Source organism: Danio aesculapii, chromosome 22 (genome assembly GCF_903798145.1).
Source record: "Danio aesculapii chromosome 22, fDanAes4.1, whole genome shotgun sequence".
In the NCBI taxonomy this organism is placed as follows: Eukaryota; Metazoa; Chordata; class Actinopteri; order Cypriniformes; family Danionidae; genus Danio; species Danio aesculapii.
Window position 1 is genome coordinate 27,316,813 of NC_079456.1, and position 16,235 is coordinate 27,333,047.

Consider the following 16,235-nt stretch of genomic DNA (forward strand, 5'->3'; position numbering starts at 1 on the left):
AGCCAAATACAATACTTTTGCTTCAATGAACTGCTGGAACAAACTCAAAAAGGATTTGTTCAATTTTTATTAGTTTGAAGTATATGAGCCTTGAGTCCAATTGAAGGCAAGCCTGAAATTATTAGCATAAAAAGTATAATGGCTAATGCTAACACTGCCTCTATAGCAATACACAGGGAAGGACACTAAAATCTGCTACAGTATGGGTTTGGCTAAAACCTGCTTGACCCACATGACCAAAATAGTGTTACATGTTTTCCAATAGTAGTACGTAATTTCATCTCCCCCATAGTAAGAAAAATCTCTGGTGAGCTTGTGTGCTGGGGTCCAGGTAAACGAGGTGGCAGTGGTAAATGCCTGACAATAATCTGCTCCATAGGTGGGGCAACTTCGGTCATGGAGGTCAGTGTCATGCAGAGGTTTGCTCTAATCAAACACAGCTGAACAAGCTACTCAGTGGCTGCATCAAAAATTGCCTACTACTCAGTAGGTTCTGCATTTGAATGTAGTACTCGGCCATTAGAAAAATACAGTCTAAACAGTATGAATGTTAGAACTTTAAATGGAACATGGATGTACTACAACTGCCATTTTGTCACGATAATGTGACATACCCACATCAGTTGCGTCACTTAACTCCCATTCATGAATTCTTCGTGGTGCATCATGGGATAGCGTAGCGTGCATCAGATGTGCACTTTAGAATATCGCCTGGAGTAGTAGGTCATCCGGGTACTTCTTGCATACTGTTTTTCAAACTCTATGAATTCGGACACATTACTCGACTCGCATACTTTTTTAGCGTACTATATAGTATGGAAGTATGCAATTTTGGACACAACCTAGGTCTTCAAGATCACTAGAAAGCTATAGGCAGGTGTGTTTGATTAGGGTTGGAGCTAAACTCTGCAGGACAGTGGCCCTCCATGACTGAAGTTGCCCATCCCTGATCTGCTCTCTTCCTTCTTTTAGTTTATAACTGGTTTGGTGCTGCTGTCCTGAAATTGTTGTCATGTATAGTGCGTTAAATCTGTGGTGTGATACCAAAGACATGAGAGAAACACACCAAAACACAAACCTTTTATCATTCATTTAAATTTTAAATTGTTACATGAAATGCAGAAATTGCAAATTTATTTGATTGAAAATAAATCTTAATAAACATTTCTATTGCTCATGAAGACTTCATGAAGAATTGAATTTGATGGTAAACTTCAACTAAAGTCTAAGCATCTGCTTTATGACTAAAAGCTGAAATGAACAAAAATTGTCAGTAAGAAAAGGGAAGGAAATAAGATAAGCAGAATCTGCCACAGCCTCTTAAAACCAGAGAGACACCACAACTAGCAGCAAAAAAACACCAAGAAGTAATGTAGGTAAGATAAATATTTAATTGCATTTAAATTTTATATTAAAACATATAAGCATGACTTTTAAAAGGTTTTACTGTTATCAAGATTTAATGTGGTGACATAAAGTATAATAACAGGCTAATGAATCCTCTAAACCATGGGGTCAGGAACCTTTTTTCAGCAAAGAGCCATTTCAGATTGTTTTTATCAAATGCATTTTATAAAGAGCCATATGGGGTGTGTATATAACCAAACCTTAATTTATTTCTAAACAAAATCTTTATTTATGTGCATGCACAACTCAAAAAAGACGCATAACAACGTATTAAGAAAGGACAACTTACAGATTTTTTTCTTTTTGCCTTCGCCACTTGAATGTTTGAATTTACGTGCGTAAGGTTACCGTAGAAATGTAAGTTACCATAGAAATGTACCACAGAAATGTAAGAAATATAACTTGCCCTTTATTGTTGTTGCAATTCAAGTTAAACCACAGCACCACATATGTGCATTGGTTGAAACGTCCTTTTATTGTAAACCGGGTTCTTATTCATGTTGCTGTAGAAAATACAATATAAAGAGAATTGTAATTGTATTTTCAATAGGAAACTGATTTCGAAATGTTTTTGAAGAGAGACAGCTGGAGAGCCACATATTTTTGGTCAAAGAGCCAAATGTGGCACCCGAGCCATAACTTCCCTACCCCTGCTCTAAACTAATGACCCTTTAAGTGTGTCAGAGTGAAACTCAACTCGTGACTGTCTTTTACAGGATTAGCAGTTATCCATCCTTCATTGTATTTCTGATGTTACACAAAGTGAAGATCATGAGCTCCAGACTCTTTCCACTGATCCTGCTGCTGCACATCCCAGGTATATGACCATTTTTTGTTTTATTCTCCTCTGTAATATTTAGCAATTTCAAATGTTAGGAATTATATTTTACATTTTCGGTTTGTCCCGTCTGAATGTTTGTCTAATTTAACTTGTTTCACGGTTCTCCAAAGTGACTGCATGCATATTTGAAACTGAAGATATTTTTAAATGTATAACTAATTGAGTAACATTGGTTGGTGGGTGTGAGTAGGAGATTGACACTGTAAGTGTGGATTGTTGTAACAGAGTGTTTGGCTTGGTTAAAAAGCTTTATTTATTCCTATGAATGATACATTTATTCACTACTATGCATTTCAAACCAAACAGTGAAGTGAAAGTCATGTGTATGATGACTTACACATAGTAGTACACTAAATGAAAGCATTAGTCTAGTGAAGTATGTCCAACACTGTCTACCTTATCAAATACACCCAATTCAACTATTGAGCTCCTTAGAAGAAACTCCAAAACTGAAAAAAAAAAAAAAATGTGTTTCAGATGAAGGGGCGTTATTTTAGAGACCAGGAGTTCAGATACTTGTGTTGGGTATCTTTACCTACTCATCTCACAGCATGTAAACCTCTCTCAATTATTTTCATTTCAGGTTATCTTACACTGCAAAGTGTCTCTGTGACCTGTAAAGAGAGTGTCTGTGCTGTGAAGGGATCTCAGGTGGTACTGAAGTGCTCTTACTACAACAAGATCCACATCCAAACTGTGTTCTGGTTCAATCAGAAACAAAATATAAACTGGAGAAAAAACAATGAAGCTGAAGATTTGACATTAGACTCCGACTACTCAGGAAGGTTAAAACAGCAACATTTAAAGGACACACAGACACTTATAATATCAGATGTGAGAGAGCGAGACTCTGGGGAATATCAGCTCATGTTCATCATGAAGGATGGAGATAAACGTCTCGCCTCAGTCGCTGTCAATCTAACAGTCACAGGTGAAACTCAGTCTAGATTCTGGTCAGTTTGACTGTTTCCATATGGCATGTAATTAAACATTTTTTTTTTACTTGTTCAGAACTGAAGGTGGAAAATAACACTAGATTGCGAGATCAGACAGTAGAACTGGCCTGTGATTCTCTCTGCAGCTCTAAAGATTGGGTTTACTATTGGAAGAATGGAAATCAAAAATATAATACATTGTCCAGCAAGACAGCTGTGGTACCCAACAAAAATGCTTACAGCTATTCATGTTCTGTTGACCAAGACATTAAAAATCTTTCCTCCTCTGTATGTAAGTGGAAAATAATATACAATATTAATATACTGTAGCTATAAATGTAATATTTGTACTACTGTTTGATCGTACTGTATGATTACACAAATTTTAAAGGGATGTGCTTAAAGCAACTGTTTTGTATAATAAACCTTGACTCATTCAGGTGTTACCAAGAGTGGCTGCTGGGATGTGTCTTACACCTCTACAAGAGTCTGTGCTTTGATCAACTCAACAGTAGACATTTCCTGCACATACACACATCCCTCTGATTATACGGTTAATAAAACATTCTGGCATTACGCACAGCCTGGAGTCTTCAGGGATCTGCGTGAGGAGCGTCAGTTTGCTGGTCGTGTGGAGTTTGTGGAGAACAAACTGAGAATCAAAGAGCTCAAGATCAGTGACTCTGGAGAATATAAATTCAGGATCATCACCGACAAAAAAGGAGGAACATACTCTGGTTCACCTGGAGTCCTTCTTACTGTTACTGGTACAATAATTCGTTTTACACTTTGGTCTTACCTTCAGAAAGATAGAGCATTTGCTGTTGTGACTTCCTTCTTTGTCTCCATCTCTTATGGGGTTTTTCAGGGTTCGATTCTTGGCCCTCTTTTCTTTTCATTAATAATGAAGCAGAGTTAAACTCTGTTTAGATTTTTTCCTTCTGTATTGTCATGTTCATCAGATTATAGATAATTGAGAAAAATAGGGACTGGTTTTAAAACTGGAGTGGATTGTTTTTTAAAGTACTCCATCTTTTCTAAAAAAAATAAATAAAATAAGTGAACATTTCTAAATTTGCTTCTTTTACAAAACCTTTCTACAAATAACTTATTTTAGTATTTCTATTAAATTTACATTAATACCCTTCAAAACACTATACTGTCAAGGATACTGTGATCACGATCATAATGTTGCAGCATATACAAAAAAAAAATAATGATTGCAATGTAGCTCTTGTAGCTTGCAAAAATGGAATTTGGTTCTGTTTTGTTCTCCTGGACAAGCAATTTAGTTTTCATGTATATATAACATACAATTTTACTGTCAAGCTTTACTTGGTAATAATTAATGGTGACAAACTTTAACTAAGAATTATTCCATTTTTCAGATACGCAGGTGATAAGCAGCCCAGATACTGTATCAGAGGGAAAAAAAGTGATATTAAGCTGTTCAACTAAATGCACTCTGAGTAACAAACACACTTACATCTGGTACAAAAACGGACAGCATGTAACGCATGGATTCACTAAAGACAACAAGCTGTACCTGGACTCAGTCAGCAGTGAAGAGCTTCAACAGTTCTCCTGTGCTGTAGGAGGTAAAACATCTCTATCATACATGTAAATGTTGCCATTTCCAATTGAGTGTCTAAATTTTTGTCCTATGCTAGAAATGAGTCCAGAAGTGAACACAGCTCTGCAGAACACCCTGATTGTCCTATTTGTTTTGATGATTATCGCTCTCATAAGCGTCCTGCTGCATAGGTAAAATTAAAAAAAATATTGTGTTTTTTTATGAGGTCAACTTATTATGAAATCACATGCATTTTACAGACTGAAATAATTCAGAACCAAAACAATGCTGTAAAAATGTAGACCTTTCTAGTGTTTTACCATTGACATCTTTGAAAATTTGTCAGTGTTACATTATGTATCCAACAAGCATTTTTTTTTAAAACAGTTAATGGCCATCCATTAGATGAAATTTTGGCTAAAACAAGGCTGAATTTGGGCTTTCAATCAGTATGTTTGACACCGAACGCTCAGATTTTAAAATGATTAGGACAATACTCTTATTAAAAGTCTAATATGTACACAGAGATTATTGACTACCTCTATGCCTAAAATCATAATCGTAGTAGACACAAATCGAATTAAGTCATGTGGAGTATTCTTATTATAGTCATATTATTGTCCAGTACATAAGTCCAGACCAGACATGTAAACACCTTAATCAAATTATTAACATTGTGTAGGACTTTTTGCCACATTTTATAGTCGCCGACAGGATAGTCCAAACACACACGGCAATTTGACACTGTATACTCCACACCTACCAAGTCCGTACAGGACAACCACACACATCTCCAACTCCACACACTGTGTACTCCTGGAGACCCCGTCATCACTGAATACAATTTTACAAATGCTGTCCAGGAAATGGGCAGGTTTTTTGGCATGCGGTATCAAATTCCATTTAAACAAGTCTCATCCAATACCTCCGATTTTGAAATGTTGACTGTGGAGGCCATTTGAGTACAGTGAACTTATTGTCAGGTTCAAGAAACCCGTCTAAGATAATTCACTCTTTATGACATGACACGTTATCCTGCTGGAAATAGCCATCAGAAGATGGGTACACTGGGGTCATAAAGAGATGGGACATGGTCAACAACAACACTCTAGGCTGTGGCATTGACCCGATCCTCAATTGGCACTAATGTGCCCAAAGTGTGCCAAGAAAATATCCCCCACACCATTACACCACCACCACCAGCCTGAACTGTTGATACAAGGATCCATGTTTTCATGTTGTTGATGCAAAATTTTTACCCTACCATCCAAATGTCGCAGCAGAAATCGAGACTCATCAGACCAGACAACGTTTTTCCAATCTTCTATTGTCCAATTTTGGTGAGCGTGTGCAAATTGTAGCCTCAGTTTCCTGTACTTAGCTGACAGGAGTGGCACCCGCTGTGGTCTTCTGCTGCTGTAGCCCATCCGCCTCAAGGTTGGGCGTGTTGTGCGTTCAGAGATGCTCTTCTGCATACCTCGGTTGTAACAAGTGGTTATTTAAGTTACTGTTGCCTTTTTATCAGCTGGAACCAGGGTGGCCATTCTCCTCTGACCTCTGGCATCAACAAGACATTTGCACCCAAAGAACTGCCGCTCACTGGATAGTTTCTTTTTCGGACCACTCTCTGTAAGCCCTAGAGATGGTTGTGTGTGAAAATCCCAGTAGATCAACAGTTTCTAAAATACTCAGACCAGTCCGTCCGGCACCAACAACCATGCCACGTGCAAAGTCACTTAAATCACCTTTCTTCCCCATTCTGATGCTCAGTTTGAACTGCAGCAGATCATCTTGACTATGACTACAAGCCTAAATGCACTGAGTTGCTGCCATGTGATTGGCTGATTATAAACCTGCGTTAACGAGCAGTTGGACAGGTGTACCTAATAAAGTGGCCGATGAGTGTATGTGCTATAACATGTAAAACTGTAGCATGAAAGGAACATTCTTAAAGTAACTCAAATATAAACACTGTAATCATATTATTGCCTTATTTAGATTGAAAATCTACTAGATTTCTAGCTGAAGTCCAAAATAGACTAGTCATCAAATAGACAGACTTCACATGTGAAATCATTTTTTCTTGCCTATTTAATGGCTATTTTGGCAATTGTTAGATGTATAATCGACTCATACTTGTTTAAGCGAGTTTGTCTATCTTTGGAATGTTATTTGATGTCTTTTAAATGAAAATAATTGCCTGATAGACAGTCTGTTTGGGCTAGGAAAAAGTTTCTGATTTTAAAATAATGCAGGTTGTCTTTATTGTGCAGTGAACTCTTGCTCTTATTGTTAAAATATAAAATGTATTTCTTTTAACAAGATGCAGTTTAAACAGGAGGAGAAAGAATAAGTCATCTGAGCAGCATGATGACACAAAAGAGGCTGTCCAGGTCAGAAGAAATAACCAAACTGGTTAACTCACACACATATGCTTCATTATCTTGTGTTCAGTCACTGACATTTTGCCTTTTCTCTGTTCCAATTCTCAGTTGGAATCATCCCCAGTGTATAAAACTGTTGCTCCTTTGTCTACGGTCAGCACACAGCAAGATCACATAAAGGATCAGGACGTTCATTACTCAAGTATACGTTTCAAAAAGTCAAACTTTAAAAACACATCGGTGGTGACAACTGCTGTACAGTCAAGCACGGATGATGTTCATTATGCTGCTGTGAAGTTTGGTTGATAACATAACACCTACTGTGCATTCCAACCGTGCACATTCTGAATGATACAAAAATTAAGCTTCCATTTAGATAACAAACAAATTATATTTGACAATCATTTAATAGATTAAATGGGTTTCACAGTTCAATAATTTAATAAAGGAGGGCTCACATTTTATAGTAGCTGGGTTACTGAGTTAAATTTGTTCTGTAAAGAATATTAATTAGTAAATTCCAGTAATATAATACCAGTTACAATTCTTTTGTTTCGAGGAATGTTTTACACTTTGATCTTACATTGAGAGACATTAGCTCTGTCTCCGTCTATTCTGAGGTTCTAATCTGGGCCCGCTTTTGTTTTCATTTACAATGAGTTAATCAGCCTAGATTATATTTTCAGTCAGTTCCTTCTGTATTGTCATGTTAATGTATTATTGTCATGTAATAATAGAGTCAGGACTCTGTTCTTTCTACAGGAGCATGAAAGTACATTTGAACTTTTTGCTTATTTTTTAACATATTATTTAAAGCTTTTGAACTGGAGTGAAATGTAAAGGAGTATGTTTACATATACCCTGAATGGGATCAACCTATGTTAAAAGATCGATCAGGGATTTCTTTTCAGCTCATTTCAATTATTTGGATCTTGAATATTTGAATCACTTGATTCGACTCAATTCAGTCAGACTGAATCAGATTAAAAGATTCACACTTTATCTACCATTTGTCCAGCAAATAGAAGAATCATATTTTACCAATATTCCTTATATTATTTCCGTGGCAAATGATAATAACATAACAACACAGTATTGGGTTCAATTTTAGCAAAGTAACAAAATCTACAGCTCGAGGCAATGACTTAGAAGCATATAAACACGAACACGGTTCTTACAAAATGTGAACAAAGATTTATTGAGCTACACTACAATACATGAAACTAACTACGCAATAAGCAAACAACAAACAAACGCACACACTGACACATACACACTAAGGCAGTTCAGAGGATAGAAAATGAGTTGACAACCATGCCAAATTAATTTGGTGGTACTTACTAGATCTTAGAATCACACCTGAGAAACCACAAAAGCAAAGATTTGGCTTATCAGATCAGCAAGAGACTGACATTTGTTTGTGTTACTTGCACTTTTACTGAAATCTTGTGTTTCCCTCGCCGGGCTGGTCTCACGGGAGGGAAACACGGCGCTTCTAATTGGTTGGTTGTGATGTCCTTGGGATGCACTCGCTCGTGAGTGGAGGTTGTCCTGGGTTACCGGGGTACAGGACTCTGCTGAGAGTCGGTTTGCAGAAGTTCTTGCCATTTCAGCTGTCCCAAAACTTCAAGAGGTTGTGTGGAAAGTTGTACTACTAGTTTTTCCATTAACACCAGTGTTTTGCAAATGTCACTAGCTTTTGTTTAGTACCAGACATCATACATTTCAGACACATACAGGAGGTTTCATCTGCTATAGGGGTTAAAACAACACATTGACTAACCTGGTTGGTTGGAATAAACACAATATATGAGGAAAACTATGGCATATTATTCAAAGATGCATCTGCCTTAATAGTAAAACGTTTGAAAAAGATTAAAAGATTGTCTTTAATTCATATACATTAACTCCAGAGATCCTTTGTCTCTATGAAAGTGTACATCTGGCAGGATGTCCACATGACGAGCACATGACCCAGAAGTCATGGAAAAGAGACTCGTGAGGCAGTTAGCTATGTTTCCTGTTGAAAATCCTGTAAAGCCCCATTGTTAGGTGATTAAATCATTTACCAAGTTGGGTAAAGGCAGTGGTGTAGTCGGGGCTATATGCACGTATACTCCGTATGCCTACTTTTTTCCTTGGGCTGTTTGGGTATTACAACTTCTGATGGTCAATAATTGCGTATACTCTCGGTTGTTTTACTGTTTAGACTTCCCAATTTAAGTGTATTCGCGTCCCCTTTAAATGACTGGCAAGTGTTTTTTTAACTACCTGCTTATTTTGTTGTATTTGGTGCATTTTTGTTTGAATTCGCCATGTCCCCCCGACAACCTTATTAAGTGTCCGCATTGCGTCCCCTTTAAAGCTGCGGTCACACTGGGCTTTTCCTCCCATAGACTTCCATTCATACGCACGCGAGTGCGTCAGACCGGAAACGCAGGGTCTCACGTCAAATTTCGCAGGTTGCTGCGGTGCAAAGTTTAAGCTTGGTGAACTCTGACCTTAAGTTTAAGCTTGGTGAACGCATCGCTTGACTGCGTGAGACCATTGAGGATAAACAGATTCTGGACAGAAATTTAAAACATGGAGCAATCGCTCGCTTTTTTTAATGTCTAATCATCTTGTTTAATCCCGCCCCTTTTCGCAGCGCCGCACGACAGAATTTTGCACACACAAAGCCCAGTGTGACCGTAGCTTAACTGTCTAGCAACTGTTTTTTAAATTTCTGCTTTAATTGTTGCAATTGCACCCCCCTCCCCCCGGCGATAACCTTATTAAGTGTCCGCAACAGCTGCGAGAAAAGGAGTAACGACGACAAGCTCAACTGAAGATGATGTCTCGCTGAAAAATTCAGGTAAAATTATAACACAGTGTTTGAAATTTTTTTTTTAATAGTGCCCACCACGCCTGGGTATGACACATTAGACATTACTATTGTAATATTGCAGTCAAGCCAGCCGCCACGTCAAAAAGAACGGTCATGATTTATGTGGACGTGTTTAAATATTTCGTTGAAGGAAGGCTCCTGAACAGTAACGTTACCTTTGCATTCACTTAACTGTTAAGGATTTTAGAGTGACTTAACGTTACATGTGGAATAATGTTTTATATATATATATATATATATAATTTTCTTTTTTTTATGGCTGATTTATGGTTAATTGTACAGGCTAACGTTATTCTCAATGTAATTCGACAAATACTCCTGCCCACATAGTGTACAGTGAGAATCTTTTAATAGGAAATAATGTAGTTTAGATAGCTAAAATGAGGTTAAGGAAATTGTCTATTTGAGAATGTTTAATGATGCATTAAAAAGGTCTGCATCTGCTTTTTCTCTTTTTTTTTTTTTTTTGAATATGATAAGTGGGAAGAAAAGGAAGGTCAGTCTAACTGACTAATTTGGAAGGTAAGTGAAATTTCATAGTATTCTATCTGTAAGGGTAAATGTTTGCTGTTTACCTGTCAGCCATCAACAAACTGTTGATTTTCATAATTTGTTTACTATTATGGTGTTAAATGCATCTTAATTTCTAATGATTGCTTGTTATATAGTATCCAGAGTAAGAAAAGCAGTGTAGGCCTAAATCAAACTAGTGCAGACCCAAGTCAGGCCAGCACAGCCCACACCTTCAGTGCAGACCCAAGTCAGGCCAGCGCAGCCCACACCTCCAGTGCAGACCCAAGTTAGGCCAGTGCAGCCCACACCTCCAGCGCAGACCCAAGTTAGGCCAGTGCAGCCCACACCAGCGCAGACCCAAGTCAGGCCAGTGCAGGCCACACTTCCAGCGCAGACCCAAGTCAGGCCAGTGCAGCCCACACCTCCAGCGCAGACCCAAGTCTGGCCAGCGCAACCTACACCTTCATCCCAGGTCTTTCTAACATCATAATCACGTCAATTTATATTGTTAAATTGAATTCATGTTGGGAGAGTGCAAAAATAGTATTGCTTCTGGGTAAGTTACTTAAAAGTAATAAAAGGGATGGTTCACCTAAAAATGAAAATTTCTCATTCATTTACCCACCCACAAGTCATCAAAGATGTAGGTGACTTTTTTCATTATTGAACATATATATATATATATATATATATATATATATATATATATATATATATATATATATATATATATATATATATATAATTAAATTTATAATTAAAATTTTAATTAATATTGAGTCAAACGTGATTTTTTTTAGCTTTATAAAAGCTATCTACTTAACTTTAATTGTATGCAGCAAAACACAAATCATTAAAAAAAAATTACACATTAATAGTACATAACAAATATTGTCATTAGTTTCTTTCTTATTTCCTAAGGATGTGCCTATTTCTTACTAATGTAACCTTTGGTTAAATGGTAGTTCTACAAAATTTTTATTTGTATAATAAAACACAATTACGCGTCTATGAATTAATTTATACTGAACTGTTGAATTTACAATATTTAAAGCAAGTACTCGATTAATAACTGTAATTGCCTAAAATGAAGAGTAATCTCTTACCGTCAGTGTAAAGAATAAAGTGTAAAGTAATTTAAAAACAAAACTATTCATCAGGTAAGTTATTACACCCACCACTTTTCATAACTTTTCGATCCGGTATAGTCATTTATCTAATTTTTTTCATAGTTTGATAGTTATCATACAATGGGGCTAGATGCATAAACTGTTAAACTACTGTAGGTTGTGTTTACTAAATCATGTTTTTGTTTTAGGTCCTGGCATAGTATGTAACGATGATTGGCCAGACATTTGGAGTAAAAGTCAGTGGGATGCTTTTAAATCAAAGAACCCGTGGTTGGGATGCAAGAAAAAGAGGCTTGGTATGTGATTGTTGAAACTTAATTCTGACTCTTTTCCTTTTTTTTTCAATATTAAATTTGTTAAATAAGATACTGTAGCTTATTTGAGTTTTTTTGAAAATGTGTTCTTTGCTTTTTGTTTTTTTCTATTTTTTAAAGTCACATTGTATTCTAACAACATGCAATACAGTAGTCGTGAAGCATGATTATCTCTACAGTATTAGAATTTTAAAATGGGGGAAAATAAAATTGAGAACAAAACAAAAGTAAAAATCACATCAAGTTAAATCCATTATTTATCAATTTAACCGATCTCTTGGTCTGGTTGGGGCACTAATTTCACAAACAATTCACAAAATATATGAAAACGTTTCATATTACTTACACATGCTCATTCTAATTATATGTGAAAGACGCTTGTCAGATTTAATTTTAGAGAGCAAGCATGATGTTCAGCTGTGGTACTCCATTTTTCTGTCTGATTCAGGGTGCTCTGACTTGACTGTTTACACAGCGCAAAAGCTGTGACGAGCGTGACGTGGTGATGTGGAGCCGATCCGCAAATCACAGCATATTGTTAGCTGATCAATCAGAGCCTCTTGAGGGCGGGCCTTTCAGAGAAACCAGGACGGATGTCAAACTCAATTCCTGGAGGGCCGCAGCCCTGCACAGTTTAGTTCCAACCCTAATTAAACACACCTGATCAAATTAATTGAGTCCTTCAGGCTTATTTGAAACCTACAGGTAAGTGTGTTGGAGCAGGGTTGGAACTAAACTGTGCAGGGCTGCGGCCCTCCAGGAATTGAGTTTGACATCCCTGAACTAGGAGATATAGCAGTGGTTTTCATGTTAGCTGAGTAGCTGTACATAATCAAAGTAAGATAAATGTAAAAAGAAATAAGGTGATTTTCTACAAATGAAGCATGAGCACACATTGCCTTGCATCTTAGAAACCCAACCAAGCCTTAAAAATATACTGGACAACCCCTTTAAGCTAAAAGTGGCCCCACCAGAACCAGAGATTGGCTGAATGGTTTAAAAAAATTTGTTAAACTTATCTGATTAACACTAAGGGAGTTGAAAAAAGCCTATTTCTAAAAAAAAATTAAAATAAAAATAAAAAAAAAAGTTGAGTGTTCCTTTAAAATAACATGAAACAAATGTCATTTTTTTTTCTTCTCATTACAGGATGTCTGGTGTGCTCTAATGCAGGATCAACAGGGGTCTTCAAAGAACAAGGTGTTCAAGTTTCCACAGAGGGGTCTACATTTCAAATTCAAGGTTCCAATAGTGAAAACAGAGACACTATTTTATGTTCATTAAGGAACAAAATAAAAAGACATTTAGCCTCAAATGCACATGCTCTTGCTCAAAAAATTGAGAACCTGAAAAATGTAGATGTGCTGGGAAAAAATATTGAAGCAATGAACATGTTATTACTAAAAGAGACCTACCCAGTGTTTAGAACTGCATATTATCTTGCCAAAAACAATCCTCCCTTTACAGATCACGAAACACTTGTAGAACTCCAGCAGCTTAATGGAGTGAAAATGGGACACATTCTGCACTCCCGTTTTAGTGCCACCAACATTATTGAACACATTGCAAAAGAAAAGTGATGTTCAATTGTGAACCACATAGTTATCTCCTCAAGTAAACTAGCTATACTAATAGGTGAGGCATCCACCTTGAGTAGGAAAACCACCATGATTGTTAACTTCAAAGCCTCTGTACTAGGTGAACCATCAGAGTTCATATTTCTTGATTTAGTTGAACTTCAGGACCAGAAATCTGAAGGAATAATTAATGCTTTAATGAGTTGCCTAACAAAAGCAGGATTCACTGAGGAGCGGCTAAAGCAAAATTGGGTGTCCTTTGTCTCAGATGGTGCTAGTGTTCTGGTCGGCAAGCACTCTGGTGTGTCAACAAAACTGAAATTGAGATTTCCAAAACTGCTCACTTTGCACTGTATGAATCATAAGTTAGAACTTGCTGTTTCTGACGCTGTTGATAAAGTTACTGCTATCAATCACTTCAGAGTGTTTTTTGAAAAACTACACAACATATATAGCAAGTCAAACAAAAACCAGAGAGAGCTTTTAGAATCTGCAGCCGAGGTAGGCTCTCGGGTTCAGCCGACTCTTGGATGTTAGATGGGTTGCCAGCAGTTTTCAGACTGTTCGGGCTGTCTGGACATCTTTTAGTGCCCTTGTCAGACACTTTGAAAAGGCCTCCAATGATGACCAGAGAAACTGTATGGAGAGACAGACATACAGAGGCTTATGTGACAGGCTGAAAAGCCCAGAACTTCTCTGTGACCTAGGATTGATGTTCGACACCTTGCATGAATTGTCCTATCTGTCTGAAGAGCTGCAAGCTCAAACCATGACCCTCCTCAGAGCAGATCTTCTGGTGAAAAGAAAAATTAGGGTTTTAAGATAATTTCAAACTCATCCAGGAGAAACTTTTAGCTGCCCTGGAGGCAAAAAATTATGGCATATTCAACAGTGTGCACTTGAAGTCAAATGCTAAGATCAAGTCCATAAACACAAAAAAAATTATTGGAAAGCTTAATAGAGAGTCTACAAAACCGTCTTTCATTTTCCTTTGCTCCAGTAATTTTATGCAAAGAATTATAATGCTGTGTATATGTTTTTTATTATAGTTCCATTTTGTGGACAGGCGTTGAGAATTAGCAAGTTTGCTAAAACACTTGATCAAATGCATTTGGTTGTCCAGTGTAATTGTGATGTCCATGTCAAATAAATAAATTAATTAAATAAATTAATTTAAAGAAGAGATTCTTAAAGATTTAAGCATGGACACAAGCAGGTGGCTAGCAGTGCCAGGCATTCGTTATGGTGAAGCTAAGGTTAATAGGCTTTGTGAACGTTTTGATCTGTGTCCTGAAAAGGCTATTGGTGGAATGAGAGATTTAATTGAATCTCCCCAAACTGAAAGTAAGAATTTGAAACCCCTAATCAATCTCATGCAAACATTTCCTGTCAGCAGTGCAGAATGTGAAAGAGATTTTAAGGAAAGGTTCAGGGCAGGCAGCAAAGGGTCAAAATACGATAAACAGTCCAAGATTAAAAACACAGAAAACAGGAAACAAAAGGGATGGCTGATGTGAAACTGACGTTTCGACACAGTATCAAGATCCCGAAGCGCAAGTGTTTCGAAACACTGCACCGAAGCATGATCCGAAACACCCAGGTCATGTGACTAAAGTGATTCGAAACACCTGGTCATGTGACTAAAGCGATTCAAAGCATCGATCAAAAGCGTTCAAAAGCGCTTCGAGACCTGACAGGGACTGCAAAACCTTCTATCTCATATAGCCTTGTGGACTGTGCGTGTGCATGTTGTTACTGAGCTTCAATTGACTTTCGGGTTCGAATCCTGACTTGTACAAATACTCCCAATCAGGGGCGTCGCTAGACACCATTTACTGGGGCACGTGCCCCAGTAAAAACCTGCTGTGCCCCAGTAAATCTGTTATTCTGTAAAATGCCAAATTCGAGTTAGATTTTGCTTGATTTGTCAGTGTATTAATTAAGATAAAAAGATCCAAAAAAACTTTATATAACAACCGCTTGAGCAGTTTATTGGAAATACTAACTGATGTTGAGTCGTTGATGCATGCTCGCAAATTTTCATAGCCGCACCGGCCGCGTGCTTCATGTTTACATACATGCCGCTCAGCCACAGCCCGAGTTGGTGCAGCTGAGGGTGGGCATCGCAGACAGAAGTGTTGGTGTTGGAATGCATTTGAGGTGGGCTATGTAACAATGACAAAACCAGGGCTTGTAGCAGCACTATTATACAGTACTTAAATCATTTGTGTGCCTTGATTTTTTTTTCTGTTGCTAACGTTACACGCCCTCACCATTTCCCTCGTGAAACAGGAGTATACCGGCCGTTTTGTATCCCCACCACTTTAAGTACTGGACAAAACTAGTGTTTAAAAAACTTTTTAAAAGTTTTTAAATGATGTGATATTATTTTGACTCATGTACTCATGTAGATAGATATCAGGACTTTTTTTGAGCGACGCAGACAAAGTGCAGAATGGAGAGATGAGTCTGAGGGAGGTAAGACTTGATAAACAAACTTTTAGCCAGATCAGATCAGCATTAGGTCAGACATCAGATGAAAGCCAATTAGTCATAGGAAAATGTCAAAATCTGTAAAATTGTTTAAGAGAATTATTATTTATTTCCATTTTAATCGTTTATTTTTCTGACTAGAGCATAGCACACCAGTCAGGTCTTTATCTTAGTTTCCAGT

At 37.3% G+C, this 16,235-nt stretch overlaps 1 protein-coding gene across 1 annotated transcript; it reads left to right on the top strand.

Annotated features, from left to right (window-relative positions):
• Positions 1 to 396: 396 nt before the first annotated feature.
• LOC130215765 (uncharacterized) lies at positions 397 to 7,767 on the top strand. The gene is made up of 6 exons (XM_056447611.1): positions 397 to 402; positions 3,196 to 3,475; positions 3,624 to 3,950; positions 4,572 to 4,781; positions 7,080 to 7,149; positions 7,249 to 7,767. Exons 1-5 carry the CDS (start codon positions 397 to 399, stop codon positions 7,088 to 7,090), a joined length of 834 nt encoding a protein of 277 aa, XP_056303586.1. The 3' UTR covers positions 7,091 to 7,149; positions 7,249 to 7,767.
• Positions 7,768 to 16,235: the final 8,468 nt, after the last annotated feature.

Coding starts and splice junctions, on each gene's coding strand:
- LOC130215765 (XM_056447611.1), top strand. Junction 3,476..3,623: donor AAATCTTTCCTCCTCTGTAT/GTAAGTGGAAAA, acceptor TGACTCATTCAG/GTGTTACCAAGAGTGGCTGC. Junction 3,951..4,571: donor AGTCCTTCTTACTGTTACTG/GTACAATAATTC, acceptor TCCATTTTTCAG/ATACGCAGGTGATAAGCAGC.